The following is an 18,265-nucleotide window of genomic DNA, read 5'->3' on the forward strand; positions in this document are numbered from 1 at the left end:
TTGAATAAAGCAGATTTTTTCCTGAAACTTTGGAATAACATATGGGCTTTGATGCACACACATAAAAACATATTTCATATTATATTTTAAGCAAAATTCAATGAATCTAAACTCCCCGTGTTCACAGCTGAGGCAGTATCATCTTTAAAATATGAGTAAGACTCCTTTAACTGAACTTAACACAGCAAGTATGACTAATAAACACTAGACATAGTGCATTATATTATATTAGTACGGAGTATATTTTTTGGACAGTCTAAATATAATATACAGAAGAAACAGAAACAGCCATGAGATCAGTAAATACAAATTTCAGTTAGTAAGAAAAGTTAATAATTGTAACTCAACAGAAATAGCTCTCCTCTTCTATGCTCCAGGGGTCAGAGGTTAAACGCTGCTTTTTTTGACAGGAGTTTGTTAGAGAAGAGACCTCATATTTAATGTGATTTACTGAAGCTCAAACTGAAGACATTCAAACTCTATTTAAATAACACATTTCTTCTGGTTTATTCAGATCTTATTTTGAAAGTATTTTAAAAACAGGAAAAGACAAGAAGTCTGACCTTTGACATCATACCAGTCAGGTTAATTGAGGTCAAAGACAGAAAGCGGAGGAATCCTTCAGAATAAAAGCCTCTGGTTCATGATCAGTAACAAAGACTAACGAGGAACTTCAACCTCTGACACTTTAGTCATCTGAAAGCTGATTGGTTTCATGATGTGGCAGAGAGAGAAGGGTAGTTAGTGAGAGAGAAGGGTAGTTAGTAAGAGAGAGAGGGTTAGGTAGTGAGAGAGAAGGGTAGTTAGTGAGAGAGAAGGGTAGTGAGAGAGAAGGGTAGTTAGTAAGAGAGAAAGGGTTAGGTAGTGAGAGAGAAGGGTAGTTAGTGAGAGAGAAGGGTAGTTAGTAAGAGAGAGAGGGTTAGGTAGTGAGAGAGAAGGGTAGTTAGTAAGAGAGAAGGGTAGTTAGTGAGAGAGAAGGGTAGTCAGTAAGAGAGAAGGGTAGTTAGTAAGAGAGAGAGGGTTAGGTAGTGAGAGAGAAGGGTAGTTAGTAAGAGAGAAGGGTAGTTAGTGAGAGAGAAGGGTAGTCAGTAAGAGAGAAGGGTAGTTAGTAAGAGAGAGAGGGTTAGGTAGTGAGAGAGAAGGGTAGTTAGTAAGAGAGAGAGGGTTAGGTAGTGAGAGAGAAGGGTAGTTAGTGAGAGAGAAGGGTAGTGAGAGAGAAGGGTAGTTAGTAAGAGAGAGAGGGTTAGGTAGTGAGAGAGAAGGTTAGTTAGTAAGAGAGAAGGGTAGTTAGTGAGAGAGAAGGGTAGTCAGTAAGAGAGAAGGGTAGTTAGTAAGAGAGAGAGGGTTAGGTAGTGAGAGAGAAGGTTAGTTAGTAAGAGAGAAGGGTAGTTAGTGAGAGAGAAGGGTAGTCAGTAAGAGAGAAGGGTAGTTAGTAAGAGAGAGAGGGTTAGGTAGTGAGAGAGAAGGTTAGTTAGTAAGAGAGAAGGGTAGTTAGTGAGAGAGAAGGGTAGTCAGTAAGAGAGAAGGGTAGTTAGTAAGAGAGAGAGGGTTAGGTAGTGAGAGAGAAGGGTAAAAAGGGTTTAAACCCTGCTGCTGCCGCATAACCTTTGACCAGGCAGCATCAACACACACAGCAGACAGGAAGTCATACAAAAAACAAAAGCTTTTATTTTGAAACAACAAAAATCATCAGATTGTGTGTGTGCATTTGTGTGTATATTGTGTTGGTGTCTATGTGGGCTTTGTGAGCAGCTGGCTGCTGAAGTCGTAAAGATCTTTGTTCACTTTCTTCAGAGTTTGAACTTCTTCTTCAAGCTCGGCGACACGAACCTTTGAGTTCTCCCCGTCACCAAACACAGACTGAAACACACACACACACACACACACACACACACACACACACACACACACACACACACACACACACACACACACACACACACACACACACACACACACACACACTATTATTATTCATTCAATCAATCTTTATTTGTAAAGCACCAAATCATAACACAGTAATCTGAGGACTCTTTACAGACAGAGCAACATGAATCCACCATGAGCAGCACTGGTCATGGTTCGACTGGTTAAACTGGTGATTTTCAAAATAAAATACACACTTTGATCATCTTCACGGATATAATTGAGAAACACAAACACATGTGCCCATGATGAAGCCCCGCCCACCTTACCTTGTCAGTCACAGCGTTCATTAAAGAGTTCAGCCTATCAGCTTTCTGCAGATAAGTCTCCTCCTCGTCCTGAAACACAGGAAGAGCATTTCAAAATAAAAGCCATTCAGAGATAATATCCTGGGTAGGAGGAAGTCACTCTGTTTCTGTGATGACTAACCTGTGTGTAGAGTCCGAGCCGCAGACACACCTCCCCCGCCTCCCCCCCATCGCCCTCGGCGATGTGCAGGTGTCGGCTGAAGCGTGGCAGAGGGACGGCGGGACGACTATCGGGCAGGAACATGTTTGCCGGAGCCGCCATGATGACAGCATTTGTTACAGGACCTGCAAGCAGACAGGAAGTGAGGTCAGGAGTGCTTCTGTTACCATGGAGACGGTTTGTGTGTTTAATTACCGATTAGTTATGAATTCATTTACAGTTTGAGAGTTCCATTTACGGAGAAATTACATGTATTTTTCATTCTTTAACGCCAGAATGATGAAACAGATTTATTTCTGTTCACACAGTTTTGAAAATTAATTTCCATTTCTTTGTTATTGAATGTGTCAAATAAGACTGCTGGCCGATACAGCTCAAACAACGTGGAACATGTGCTATACACGGGGAGTCTTCAACAACACTTCCTGTTCACGTACAGGACCTCACAGCCTAGCTGTCTATTCATCTCTCTGACTGGTCACACGGTACGTCAGTCTACTTGTATAACCCAATACCTCGACAGGATGAACGAAAGTCTGTTTCCCCTGAGGCATGAAAACATAAAAACACCAGACTTCATCAACGACACACGACAACACACAATATGAAATGAAACAATCATAAAAACATCACAAATACATCATTTATAAATCTTAGAAGCATCGTGTGGTAACCTGTGAAAGATCATAATGTAAATCAGCTGAACACCACATGGAACAGGTAATCTGCCTCCTGCGTACCTCCACCCTGAGGATAAAAGTTCATATTCTGACCACAGGGGGCGCAGTGGGTCTGCTGTGGTCCTGTGAGCTGAATTCAAGTGTTTCACATTAAAACATCTTAGTTTCCTTAAAGGGACACTATCCTTTGAAAATAGAGACAATGGTGAGCTTTGCACATGTTGCGTCGTCGTTAGCTAACCCTAACCCTAACCCTTCCATGTCAGTTTGTTCCATGTTTAAGTATTTAAGAGTCTAAAAGCTAATAAAGTGAATGTTTCCAGAATATCAGTCGTCCGAAGGCCGCAGCCGTGCGTCTCTTTATTCTTTTATGGATCTCTTCCAGTCTTCAGCCTGACAGCTGATCTCTGATTGGTCCATTAGTGTCAGTCTTCTTCAAACACGCTCGCCATCATCTGAACGCTGCATCACGGCTCTGAGCTCTGATTGGAAGGACAGGTCTTTTCTTCAGTGTGGCGGCAGACTGAACTCTTCTGTCAGCAGACGTCATCTGCGCGTTTTACCAAAGATCCTGAAAGTCATTTTGGGTTTAATTACAAATATTTTGTTGTTATTTAGTTCTAAGGATTTAATTAAAGTATTTATTTTTATTTTAATGTCGTAACAGTCGTCTATCTATTTTGACTTCTCTACAATGAAACATTGATGATGCTGCAGGTTTTCAACACTTTCCTTCCTCTGACAGAAACTTCCGTCTTCTTGTCGATGCAACCGTAGTTTGTATTCAATTCCACAATTCAGCAGCGACACAAGAGGATGAGTTGAAGGCCGAGTGCAACACTGACCATCAAACTTTTATCACATCACATGTCTGAAAGAAGACAAAACTTCACAAACTGTTAAAACCATAAAAACTTGAGAAACAAAATCGGAAACAAAAAACCTGAAACACTATAAATCTTCTCTCTGGTCCTGACGAGGACATTTGGCTGCAACACAAAGTAAGAAGCACCAACGTTCTGAAAGGACCTGAGGAATGCAACACTAACCCAACTCATCAAGACCTGATCAATAATATCGATCAAACTTCCGTGTGAGATCAGTGACGACCTAATCAGGAACCGACCGACTGCAATTTATGCTCAAAGATGTTAAATATTTCTCTTTTTCTTCTCTGCACTGAGACAATTTCAACCTGACAGTTTAAACTGTTCCTGAGAGAAACATTAAACTATAAGAAACATTAAATGAATAAACATGTCAGATAAAAGGAACATGTCTTTTACTTCCTCTCAGGTTCCCAGTTGAATTAGTAAAACATCGGTCAGAAGTCAGATTACAGCGGCTCTCTGCTCCGTCTTCAGTCGATATATCAGTGAATCAACCAGCTGAAGGGGTGACGCCCTGCAGACTCATTTCACGCTGAAGGTGGTTAAATTTACTGTCGATTCACTGAGATCTCTGAAACACCTCTGAAACACTTCAATCTCAACAACACAAACTGAGTCAGGTCTGCTGTCACTCCGACTTCCTGTCTAGGGACTTTTCAAATTGATTTCCCTCAGATTACCTCGAGGATCAAATTAAGACGACCAGGCTTTGGAGGGCGAGGACGATGTTCCCAGTAATGACTGAAGTTATTGATGAATCCATGAGAAGTGAAGCAGGACCAGGTGTGTCACCTGTTCATTTTAACCCATGTAACCCTTCACATCCTGCTGGAGACGGTGCGCTGCCTTTAAAGACGTCGCGTGGAGCCTGACTTTGGTCGTCAGTCACCAGAAATCACAAAATATACATCATATTAGCTGCAGATAATAAACCTGTTGTGTCTCTGTGCAGGTGTGAAGCACCTCTGTCACTGTATGTTGTGTTGTTACTGAGTCTCTGAGGCAGCGATCAGCTGATCAATAACTGAAGCATCAGCTGTAAACCAGGAGCTTCAGTATTCTGATCACGCAGCAGCTGAACAAACAGTCGTCTCCAGCTGTTATTTCACATTAATATCACATTAATATTTGATGAACGCTTCGAAGCTGCTGCTCGGCTCATTTTCCGGTTTATTAATCAGTTTCTGACCTCTAACACACTAAACATCTAAACTGAGGACCAAACCTTATCGATGTAAAAAATGCTCCTCAATTATTTGTATTATATTTATGCTGCAGGTTTATTTCTGCTGGAGCAGCAGGCGTCTCAAACTCTGTTAATATACAGAAATAAGATGTGAGCTGAATATTTAATGCTGAGCTCTGACTCTTACTGACAATCTGCTTTTATTTCGCACAGACCAACTTCTGTTACCGAGAAGCTGAATAAAACATCGAGACGCCTGAGAGACGAAGAGCAGGGCGAGAAAATGAAAACGATGAAAAAATGACCGCCCGGTGACCTGACAGGTGAGAGAGAGAGAGAGAGAGAGAGAGAGAGACAGAGACAAACAGACAGACAGACAGACAGACAGACAGACAGACAGAGAAAGAGAGAGAGACAGAGACAGAGAGAGAGAGAGAGAGACACAGAGAGAGAGAGAGAGAGAGACACAGAGAGAGAGAGAGAGAGAGAGAGAAAGACACAGACAGACAGAGACAGAAACTCCCAAACCTGCTGGGTGAAATACAACAATGTGCAAACACAGCAACAAGGTGTGTGCGCTGAAAGAGGGCGTTCCAACAGCCCCTCCATGAAGACTGTTTACATAGAGAGGTGAGCAGTGCACAGGCTCAGTGCAGGTACACACAGGTGCTTAAACAAAGTGTACACACAAAGAACAAAGAACTGTAAACACATTTTTTAACATAAATAGAAAACATTTTGACTTATCTGTTTATATTTTAAGTTAACACCACATATTCTCTAAGTGATTATAATGCTGAAACGTATGTTTCCCATGTTAATAAAGCTCTTTGAATTGAATTGAAATTGAGAGAGAGAGAAGAGTCCTCTTAGTCCTCTTATCCGGTGTTGGGTCGCGGTGGCAGGAGGCTCAGACATCCTCACAAACATTTTCCAACTCCTCCTGGAGGATCCTGAGTTGTTCCCAATAATACCTCCAGCAAGCTCTGGGTCTGCCTGGGGTTCTCCTGCCAGTTGGACCACCCAGAAAACGGGAGACGACCATGAGGATCCTGATCAGATGCATGAACCAGGTTAACTGGCTCCTTTGAATGCTGTGGACCTCCCTACAGATATCTGAGCTCCTTACCCTATCTCTAAGGCTGAGCCCAGACACCCTGCAGAGGAAACTCATTGGTGCTGACCCTCATCCAAACCGCTTTACACCCGGCTTCAAACCACCCCAATGCCTGTAGGAGGTCACAGCTTGATGAAGCCAACAGAACCACATCATCGACAAAAAGCAGACTTTAAATACTGAGGCTCCCAACAGACAGTCCGGTTGAACTGATTGTGGGACTTTCTGAGCTTAATCCAAAAGGCAGCTGGACTTGCTTGAAGTTCTTGAAGATCTTTCACCCCTCATCCGAAAGGTTTCTTCAGTTCTAAACTGACTGTGGGCGGAGTTAGAATGATAAGCCTCTGTAGGTCATTAGTATGCTAATAGATGTAATCACACTCAGGCAGAAGCTTGTCCACCCAAAGGACAAAACACTCAGACACAAACAGAGCAATGTGGTGTATGCAGGACAATGCAATGAGGACTGCAGGGACCTGTCCATCAGGGAAACAAAACAACCCCTCCACAAACACGTGGCCCAGCACAGGAGAGCCAGCTCCTCAGGTCAGGACTCAGCTGTCCACCTCCATCTTAAGGTCAAAGGACACTCCTCTGAAGACAGCAGGGTTCACATCCTGGCCAGAGAAGGCTGCTGGTTCAAAAGAGGTGTCAAGGAAGCCATCTTTGTTAAGCTGGAAAAACCATCCCCTAACAGAGGTGGTGGCCTTAGACACCCACTGACAATGCAGTGTTGAACTCTGTCCAAACAGCTGAGCTCACACTCACACTCAGGATCATGTGAGCCTAACGACCCCTCAACACCAGAGGGTACTAACGACTCTCAGTGATACTGGGTTCACAGCTCAGGCTAACGACTCACCCTGATTACACATCTATTAGCATACTAATGACCTACAGACGCGTATATTTCTAGATAATAATGCTAACATCTATTAGCATACTAATGACCTACAGAGGATGATATTTCTAGCTAATAATGCTAACATCTATTAGCATACTAATGACCTACAGAGATTTATATTTCTAGATAATAATGCTAACATCTATTAGCATACTAATGACCTACAGAGGCTGATATTTCTAGCTAATAATGCTAACATCTATTAGCATACTAATGACCTACAGAGGCTGATATTTCTAGCTAATAATGCTAACATCTATTAGCATACTAATGACCTACAGAGATTTATATTTCTAGCTCTGTCCACCAGTCAGTTTAGAACTGAATGGTAAGTCGACCGTACTTATGTCTCTTGTCTTTGCGACCACTCAAAGCTTCTTTTACACTACATGTCACATTCACACATTCACACGCTGACAGAGGCTGCTACGTAAAGTGCCCAACTGTCAATCAGTTGTCACATTCAGCAAAGGTTCAGTGTCTTGCCCAAGGACACTTCGACATGTAGCCTGAGGGAGCTGGGGATCGACCTTCCGATTGAAAGACGACCGACTCTAGCACTGAGCCACAGCCGCCCCTTTTTTTTCCCCCAAAAAAGTTTATTTTTTCAACTTGTACAAAACAATTGACAAAGTAAACCAACAGAAAAATATAGACTGTATTCAATCAAAGTGCATTAAAAGTTCCACAGCCAGGATGGTATTTTAGAGCTTCTACAATCGGCCGTAGCTGGCTTGAGCCTCAAACGTTTTGAATGAAGCCCCGATACAATATTTACTGTCACTCTGCTGCTCTCTCTCGTACTTGCTCAACCAATGCGCACATCATGACACAAGTTACAGCGAGAGGAGAGGAGAGAAAGGGATGCTTTGACATACAGTGATTAGATCTAAATCTGTGTCATAGCAATCCTTTTGAATTTGACGTCCAGTATTTTTCTGCTCAGGCATCTGACAAATAGTCAATTATTATTATTATTACTTTTTTTGGTTATTATTATTAGGGCTTATCCTAGCTTATTTTAACGCTCGATTAACACACGTGCGTTCTATTATTCTGACCCTCCGCCCGCCCAGTACTTTGAGAAATCAGGAAGCGATGCAGCCGCAATGTTGTGGATAGCGAGCAGAGACAAACCTCGGTGAGCCGAAATAGAAAAAGAAAAGGGTCTTTTAAATGTTCAGCCTCAAAGCCCTGCTCGAATGTTCTCTGACAAGACAAAAGTTATTTGTATTTACTGTCGATGTAAACGGAGTCACCACCGGCAGTGTAAATGTAATGTAAACATTCCTACTGTGTATCTCCGTATGTCTCCATTGTACATTCATTGATTGTCGCCGCTTAAAAAGCTTATAAAAGGTGCAGATGTCATTCGGTAACGATCGATCGTTTTGATCGCTACTTCACTAATAACTTCCATCGTGCACACGCGGCTCACGTGCTGTGAGAACTGAACTGCGAGAGAAAATATTTAACTTTGTGACTTAATGAAACAGACTGCTGATGAAGACAGTCAACACAGCAGACAGAGAGACAGACAGAGAGAGGGGGCGGGGCCAGCAGCTGTGCAGAGAGCACAGGTGCAGGTGTGTTGGGGGACTGAAGCAAAGCAAAGTGATCAGATTAAAGTAGTTTGTGAATTAAAACATGAATTAAGGTGAAGCAGAGAGAACAATCAAACTGTGGAAGGAAGAAATCAGCATCTAGAAAGAGTTTAATCCAGACTGAGTAAGTCTGCATGTGACGTGCTTCTCACACAAATCACTGATATGTGCGATGATCACCATGTTCTGCTATCAGCATATGTTCTGAGCGTGCAGAACCTTTGAGGTTATTCTGTAGAATATTCTGGACAGTATTTCTCATTGTTTTGAGATGTTGCAGTAATAATAAACATACATTAGCATAAAGGAAGCATATTTGTCCATTCCCATGTTGATAAGAGGATTCAAAACTAGAGCCCGACCGATATTGGAGCAGTGCGACGATGGCTTATTAAAACAAAACCCTGTATCTTCCTGCGGGGTTGTACGGAGGTGTAGACGTGTAAGCTTGTTGTTTAGAGCGTAACCGCTGTGAAACTAGCAGACAATAAAGCTTAAAGCTCCTGAACCTTCGTTATTATCGAACTTCAAACTAACTGAGAGCCCGACTGTACACACGGGATCTTGTCTGCACAGTTTAGATGCTCAGAGGGTAGAAACAGCGGTGCTCTGAAAGCAAGCTTTGGCTGATTACTGTGATTTCAACATGAGTTTGTTGCTCACAATGTTTCGCTCTGTATGGGAAAGATGATGCTTCCTGATGCTTCCCTTCGCTGTGTGTGCTGCTCTGCTCAGCTGTGACGCGCACTCTATATACATATATATACATATATATATATATATGTCACTACACCTCAATGGTAAATCAAGATCTACACTTTGGAGACTGAATTCAAATGTTTTAAATCAGGGGTTCCCAACCTCCGGTCCACGGACCAGTACCGGGCCGTAGGTTGTTCAGCACCGGGCCGCGAAACCCAATAGGTGTCTGTGACATTCCAAAACATTCGTGGAGTCAGAACCGTCGAATGGGCTGTGTGAAGTGTTCCTCGCGCCTCTAAAGACGCTTCAAAAGAGTCAGTCACAGCGTGTGTAGACGTATTGAATGCTTTATAAAGCGTTTTCACAGAAACACGGGACCGATCACAACGCTATAAGTCAGGGGCAGAGCCTGAGAGACACACAGATCGGTCACTGCGCTGCATGATTACAAACTGCTCACTGCTGGATCACATTATAAATTCAGATAAACTGCTAGGATCACACTATGGATCATGTGGATCGCGCCGTCGTTCCCGTCGCAGTCTCCTCACTGAATAAACACAGATACGATCAGTCTGTATTTCCATGCGTGTGAACGAGATTTATGCGCATGCGTGTCGAATCCCCCCCGGTCTGTCCAAAATATTATTGCTACTGTCTGGTCCGTGTAGTCAGAAAGGTTGGGAACCCCTGTTTGAAATAATCCACAGACCAAAGAAGTTACAGAACGAAATTAAAACTTACTTACATCTAAATGATAATGGCGAGGTGACGTCAGCTGTGCTTTGGGATGCGCTCAAAGCGGTAATTAGGAGCAAAATAATATCTATAATTTCTCATGAGAAGAAAATGAGAAAACAGAGACTCTAAAATCTAGAGGACAAATTAAAGCAGTTACAGAGAGACCATACAGACACTCTAAACGAAGAGATAAAATCAAACATTACGAAAATAAGGAAGGAAATAGATTAAATAAATACACAAGAAATACAGAGACAGTTGTTTACCAAACAACTGTTATCTTATAGACTACAAAAACAACAAGCCGACAGTAATCTATACAAGATAAGAAATCGTGCGTCAGGAAAGATTGAGACAAGTTCAGAAAAAAGTTTAGAAAAACATTATAAGCCCTGTACTCCCAACCACAAATTAACGCCGACCTTCAGATGGAGTCATTTTTAGCTTCATTGAATCTACCCTCTATTACTAACGAACAAGATGAAACATTGATAGCTGAAATTAAAAAAGAGGAACTATACTCTGCAATTGGCAGACTAGAGCCAAATAAATCCCCAGGCACAGACGGATACATTTCTGAATGGTATGAAACAATGAAGGAACAGTGGGTCCAACATGATTGAAAACCTTAAATTGGGTCTTACAGAAAAGGGAGCTCCCATCCTCATGGAGAGATGCGATCACGTCGGTTATACCAAAACCCAGGAAAGACAAACTAGACTGTGGTAACTATCGCCCTGTTGGTGTATTAAATGTGGACTATAAATTATTCACATCCATACTATCCAGAAGAAAGAAAATATCCCACCGGAACTCATCCACTTAGATCAGACAGGCTTCGTACGTCAAAGACAAACACAAGATAATATCAGGAGAACACTTCACATCATGGGACATGTCGCACAACAGAAACTAGAGACGGCCCTCATCAGTTTGGACGCTGAGAAAGCATTCGACTCAGTCAGATGGTCTTTCTTGTACAAAGTGTTGTCAAAATTGGGCTTTCACAACTCTATTATTGAAACATTTAAAGCACTATACGACAAACCATCCGCAAGGATAAAAATTTATGGTGACTTGTAGAATCCACTCATCCTAGAACGAGGAACTCGACAAAGCTGCTGTGCCTCAGCACTCCTTTTCGCCTTGTTTATAGAACCCCTGAGCCAATGGATTCGACAAAGTGCTGATATTAAGGGGATGAATATGTTACCAGGGGAACGAAAATTGGCTCCATTTGCTGATGACATATTAATATACTTAACACAACCTACGCAGTCACTCCCAAAATTGATGAGCCTACTAGGAAAATATGGGACACTTTCAGGCTATAAGCTTAATTTACAGAAAACTACGGCGGCTGTGGCTCAGTGGTAGAGTCGGTCGTCTTTCAATCGGAAGGTCGGAGGTTCGATCCCCAGCTCCCTCAGGTTACATGTCAAAGTGTCCTTGGGCAACACACTGAACCCCGGTGGCACAGCCAACGGTGTGTGAATGTGAATGTGAATGTGATGACTGATTGACAGTTGGGCACTTTACGTAGCAGCCTCTGCCATCAGTGTGTGAATGGGTGAATGTGACATGTAGTGTAAAAGCAGCTTTGAGTGGTCGCAAAGACTGGAATAGCGCTATATGAGTACAGTCCATTTACCATTTACAATCCACCCAATCATATTAGAGAAAAATATAAATGGGACGCAGAATCGTTTGGATACCTGGGTATCAACCTGCCGAAAGACATTAGAATTAGAATTATGGTCCATTGAATGCAAAGATAAAGTCAGACATATTAAGATGGAGTGTTATTCCTTTTTTAAGTTTGAGCTCCAGGGTTGAGTCGATTAAAATGAACATGCCAAGAATGTTGTACCTTTTTCAGTCTCTTCCAGTGAAGATACCGACCAAACAGTTTGTGGAATGGGACAGGTTAATATCCGAAAAACCCAGGATCAGGTATAAAACTTTACAATTAAGAAAGGAAGGAAGGAATACTATTACGCAGCATACACCTCTAGATGGAAAGAAATTGAAAGTGCAATGACAGAGAGGGGGATACCAATAGCAGCAATGACAGCAGATACTGAATTACAAAATACGACGCTGAACAAAGACAACCCTTGGTTTAATATATTATGGAAAACCTGGCAGGAGACAGTAAAATGATGTGGATTAGGTGATTCGTCTAAGCCGTTGCGGTGGTGTGCTTACGATACAGAATTTGCACCAAATAGATCTGATGATAGATTAAAAAAATGGATTGCAAAAGGCCTTACTATTATTCATTCCTTCATAAAGGGATATTCCAGAGCTTTGAATCCTTACAGAAAAAGCATGGTCTCACACAAAATGATTTCCATAGGTATCTTCAACTTCAACATTATTTTAACCAGCACCTGGGTGTAACTCTAGAAACAGGAGAGACAGGAATCATGAAAATACTCTGGTCAATATCCAAATCCACAACATGTAATAAGATTGTCTCCAGAATCTACAATGGCATTCTCCAGTCCAAGTCTGAAAATACAATGTATATAAAAAATTGTCATATTTCAGAGGAGCACAACTGAATCAACTAGTTCAACAACATGGCGAGAGTTCTGTTGGAAAAATGTTTTTTATTACGCAAAAACGACATCAGGAAGCGGAGCTGGTTGTTGGAGACAATGCGGGATGAATGATGACAATCACTACCATATTTTCTGGAGTTCAGGTTCCAGGTTCCAGTTCCAGGTTATTGTGCCTTATTGGCAGGAAATTCATAAACACATTAATAATGTATTTAGAGTTGACATTCCCTTTAGATGTGATGCTGTATATATGGGTGACATCTCATCTGAAGGGTGGAATAACAATAATAAGAAACTACTGGCAGCAAGCAAAAAGGCTGTTACGAGAAAGTGGCCAATACCAGAGCCACCAACCATTGACGAATGGATTATTATTATTATTATGGAAAGGTTGTCATTTTCCCTCAGAGTCCAAAATGACACATTTTTTCAGATTTGAGACTGAGTACATTAAACCTATAGGGTCAGACTTTAACTGACTTAATAGAGTGAAAGAGTGAGAAGTTAACATGACTTATATTACTGTATTGCACTAATAACTCGCTCTTTATTCATTTCTGATTTTATTTCTTTCCCCCTCGTAGTATCTAAGATGAAAGCTTCCCATGTTCAGTTGTGAGTAACTTTATCTAATGTTATAAAAGAAAACCTCTGGAAGGGCCAAGTTGTAAAACGTCCTGCAAATGTACTGTTTTAAAGGTGTACAATCTGAATCTACTTGTAGTATGCCTGATACTATGTAAAATGATGAATGTGGAATGACCAAAAAATAAAACATAAAAAAAAGGAATAATTGATAAATTAGTCGTTACCAATCGAAAAACAGCGTTGAGGACACAGAACACCTAAGACACACCAGGACAATTCAGAACACTTCAGGACACTTCAGAACATATCAGGACTCTCCAGAACACCTAGGACACATCAGAACACATCAGGACACCTAGGACACATCAGGACACATCAGGACACATCAGGACACATCAGGACACCTAAGACACACCAGGACAATTCGGGACTCTTCAGAACACCTTAGAAGACCTAGGACACATCAGGACAATTCGGGACTCTTCAGAACACCTTAGAAGACCTAGGACACATCAGGACACTTCAGAACACCTAGGACACATCAGGACACTTCAGAACACCTAGGACACATCAGGATACTTCAGAACACCTAGGACACATCAGGATACTTCAGAACACCTAGGACACATCAGGACACTTCAGAACACCTAGGACACATCAGGATACTTCAGAACACCTAGGACACATCAGGACACTTCAGGACATATCAGGACACATCAGGATACTTCAGAACACTTAAGAAGACCTAGGAAACATCAGGACACTTAAGAAGACCTAGGACACATCAGGACTCTTAAGGACACTTTAGAAGACCTAGGACACACCAGGACTCTTCAGGACTCTTCAGGACTCTTCAGAACACTTCAGAACACGTCAGGACTCTTCAGGACTCTTCAGAACACTTCAGAACACGTCAGGACTCTTCAGGACTCTTCAGGACTCTTCAGAACACGTCAGGACTCTTCAGGACTCGTCAGGACTCGTCAGGACTCTTCAGAACACTTCAGAACACGTCAGGACTCTTCATGACACTTCATGACACTTCAGAACACCAAAGACTCTTCAGGACAAATCAGGACTCCTCAGGACTCCTCAGGACTCCTCAGGACTCCTCAGGACACTACAGAACACCTAGGACACACCAGCAGGACACACCAGCATGACACACCAGCAGGACACACCAGGACACATCAGGACTCTTCAGGACACTTCATGACACTTCATGACACTTCATGACACTTCATGACACTTCAGAACACCAAGGACTCTTCAGGACAAATCAGGACTCTTCAGGACACTACAGAACACCTAGGACACACCAGCAGGACACACCAGCATGACACACCAGCAGGACACACAAGGACACGTCAGGACTCTTCAGAACACTTCAGGATAGACTGTGACACCTCAGGAGCAGTGGAGATGTTCTGGACCAGAGTGCTCAGAATCTGTGTCTTTAAGGAAACAGCATCATCACAGACAAGTTTCCTAAAGCTGCAAGGTAAATCTGTCAGCGGCTGCCAGTCCTGCTGAAGTATCCTTGAGTAGGACTTTGCTCCTCCAACTACTGTCTCTAAAGACAAAGTTGACAGACACAAATGTAAGTGTGAAGAAACAAACAGGCTGAAGAGGACACGCCCCCTCCATTAACATCAGAACGGGTCAATGAAACAATGGTCCGGTCTCCCTGATTACAGGCAATGAATTATTCACAGACGCGGAGGCTAGGTGAAAATGAGGACAGACAGAAATCTTTCATCTGTGATGTCACAAAACACTTCCATATACTTCCTGTTACTGTTATCTTTACTGGTATAACATTTAGACTGGTTTCATATTCATTAGCGCTGTAAGGTTTGAAGAGAAGTTTTATTTCCGTCTTTTTCCAGAGATCACTAAGACAAGAACACATTTATATTTACACCATTATATTCATCACACCTGGTGTTTGATGAACCAGCAGCTTCCGGCTCTCTCTCGCTCTCTCGCTCTCTCTCTCTCTCTCGCTCTCTCGCTCTCTGAACTCAACGCCAGCACCATTACTAGTTTGGGTCTTTCTGTTAGTGCACTCTTCAAACATCTCACCAAACCATACTCACACACCCACATGTACACTACTGATAATACAGATTTCACACATCTCATAGTGTTTGTAAACTCCTTAGTTAACTTACGTTCTTTTTGTAATAAATTAATTTATTTACTTTTGGCACCTCGTGTCTCTCCTAGTTGTTTGTCATGGCCTCACAGGCCAGGTTATGACACAAGTTTGAAATGAAAGTGGGTGAAAATAAAAACAGCATGTTAGAATTCATAAAGACATTGAACACATTGTGTTCAGACTCTGGTGCTTTAAACTGTGATGTTGACAGTTATGTTTGTCTTGTTCTTTACATTCAGGTTTTAGAAAAAGCAGTTAAAAGGTTTCCTCTCTTCAGCGCGTCTCAGCTGTCAACCATCAATAATTCTTCTCAGTTAAAGTGTGAGTGAACGGGCTGACAGGGGACGCAGGTTTGCTCTGAAAAGTGAAAGTATAGTTCCTGCTTGTTGTGGTAATAGAAACTGGATAATTATCTCCCACTCAATTACAAATATTGATCGCTGCTTGGCTCCAGCTGCACGCATTACACTAATGGTCTGAATGGGATCCAACATCGAGACACAAATCAGACTGAGTCCTGAAGAGCTGCCAACACACTGCAGATAGTACACATCCACCCACCCACACACACACGTACTGAGGAAACACCCAGAACACTCACACAAAGTCTGCACAGACTCCCAGGGTTTACCTCAGTGCAGCGTGATGTGTTCAGGTGTCTGTGGTCTGTTTAATGCAGCATGATGTGTTCAGGTGTCTGTGGTCTGTTTAATACAGCGTGATGTGTTCAGGGGTCTCTGGTCTGCTTCATGCAGCGTGATGTGTTCAGGTGTCTGTGGTCTGTTTAATACAGCGTGATGTGTTCAGGGGTCTCTGGTCTGCTTAATACAGCGTGATGGGTTCAGGTGTCTGTGGTCTGTTTAATGCAGCGTGATGTGTTCAGGGGTCTCTGGTCTGCTTAATACAGCGTGATGTGTTCAGGTGTCTGTGGTCTGTTTCATGCAGCGTGATGTGTTCAGGTGTCTGTGGTCTGCTTAATGCAGCGTGATGTGTTCAGGCGTCCGTGGTCTGTTTAATGCAGCGTGATGTGTTCAGGCGTCTCTGGTCTGTTTAATGCAGCGTGATGTGTTCAGGCGTCTGTGGTCTCTTTAAGGCAGCGTGATGTGTTCAGGCGTCCGTGGTCTGTTTAATGCAGCGTGATGTGTTCAGGCGTCCGTGGTCTGTTTAATGCAGCGTGATGTGTTCAGGCGTCCGTGGTCTGTTTAATGCAGCGTGATGTGTTCAGGTGTCACTTGAGGAAAGATAAAGCTGACATCAGGCCTGGTAGCGATGTGAGGAGGTCTCACTGACGCTTGCAGCCGTTCTGCTGTCAGACGGATGTTGTTAATACAATTCGCACAGATTTGACACGTTGAGACTGGAGGAGACACAAACACTCGTCTCTGCAGATTTCTGATTCATATCTTTGTTTCTCAGTTTACTGCTCGTTGTCATGAACTCTGACTGAACTTCACACTTTATATCTGTTTATAAACAGAAGGACAGTTTCTCACTGAGCTCTCAAAGTTTTCTGAGGTTCAGTAAATGAGAAAACATCTGTTTGTTGTTTCTTAATAAATGAAGTTTAAGATGAGAAATAAAGAGATTCATTTCAACAAAAACTGGACTCACTTCTTTTCTTTGAACAAAGATTAACATGGAGCTACGCTGACACTATGAGAAAATAAGAAAAATATCCGTATTTAATCTGAAATATGAGACCGAGTCGGTACTGATCACTTTTTTTTAATTCATTCATTGATATGGACCCAGACTGTGGAGAAACTGGACCCCTGACTTTAATTCTTATGTTTGAGTCTCTGGATGAAGTTAATCTGATGTTGTTTTGATCAGGTTTAAATAAAAACAGAAACAAACTGAATCCGTTGTGATGAGACGAATCGTTTGAAGCTGTTTTCATGGAGGATGAAGCTTCTTCTTCTGACATCAGTCGGCAGGAAGTCCGAGCATGACGGGCAGAGTCCGTCTGTCTGGCGGAAGGAGGGATTACGCTCTGCTGACGGTCTGTTTGAAGTGAGAGGATTTTGTTAATTACAAAGTGCCACTCTTCATCACGGCCGGCTTCTCCTCTTCATGTTCCTGTCAGATCACGTTTCATAAACCAGACGAGAAACAGCTCCAGAGAGACGGCAGCTCAGAACCTCCATTAATAACCACCAACAGAGACCAGGACCTGTTCAGACCACTGTTACCCCTTTTCCACCAACGTGAACCTGGTTCTAATTCAGGGCCGGTGCTCGTTCTGGTTCGGAGCTGGTTAAACTTGCGAACCAACTCGGAACCAATTTGTTTTTCCACCAGCTGGAGCCCGTGGAAGAGCCACGTCATGACGTCACTCTATACGTGGCCGCTTTTCCCGGCAACAACTTTCTCTCACAATAACAATGACGGACTAGATGCTGTGTTTGCCGTTGTCGCTCCTCTTTCCGAAATCACACTGGATCCCAAAGACAACCTGTCCAACACATCTGTGCTACTCGTCGTGCTTTCCATGGACGGTGACTTCTTATGAGAAGAAAGGTAATGATCCACCCATTTTTATTCTTAATAAGACAACCTAAGATGTTGTTAGCCTCTCTGCTAGCCCGCTAGCTCGATTTAGCTTGTTATTTAGCATCGATTAAACTGCCGTCTATTAAACAAATCAGTAATCTTTTTACTACGTTAGCCAGGGAGCGTACACGACGCCAGAGTTCTGAAACACTCATCTGGATGCCGTCAGTGACGGGGA

General features: G+C 42.5%; 1 protein-coding gene across 1 annotated transcript in view; it reads right to left on the reverse strand.

Annotated features, from left to right (window-relative positions):
• Positions 1-1,645: 1,645 nt before the first annotated feature.
• Positions 1,646-18,265, reverse strand: part of wdr18 (WD repeat domain 18) — a 43,051-nt gene continuing 26,431 nt past the window's right edge. The window contains exons 8-10 of the mRNA XM_069679213.1: positions 2,356-2,519; positions 2,196-2,264; positions 1,646-1,860 (exon numbers count right to left, since the gene is read on the reverse strand). Coding sequence (XP_069535314.1) covers positions 1,732-1,860; positions 2,196-2,264; positions 2,356-2,519 — 362 coding nt within the window. The 3' untranslated portion in view covers positions 1,646-1,731. The remainder of the gene's footprint in view (positions 1,861-2,195; positions 2,265-2,355; positions 2,520-18,265) is intronic.

The sequence above is a fragment of the Semicossyphus pulcher genome, unplaced genomic scaffold (genome assembly GCF_022749685.1).
Source record: "Semicossyphus pulcher isolate SPU_LCO1_2020_fin unplaced genomic scaffold, fSemPul1.0.p SCAF_37, whole genome shotgun sequence".
Classification (NCBI taxonomy): domain Eukaryota; kingdom Metazoa; phylum Chordata; class Actinopteri; order Labriformes; family Labridae; genus Semicossyphus; species Semicossyphus pulcher.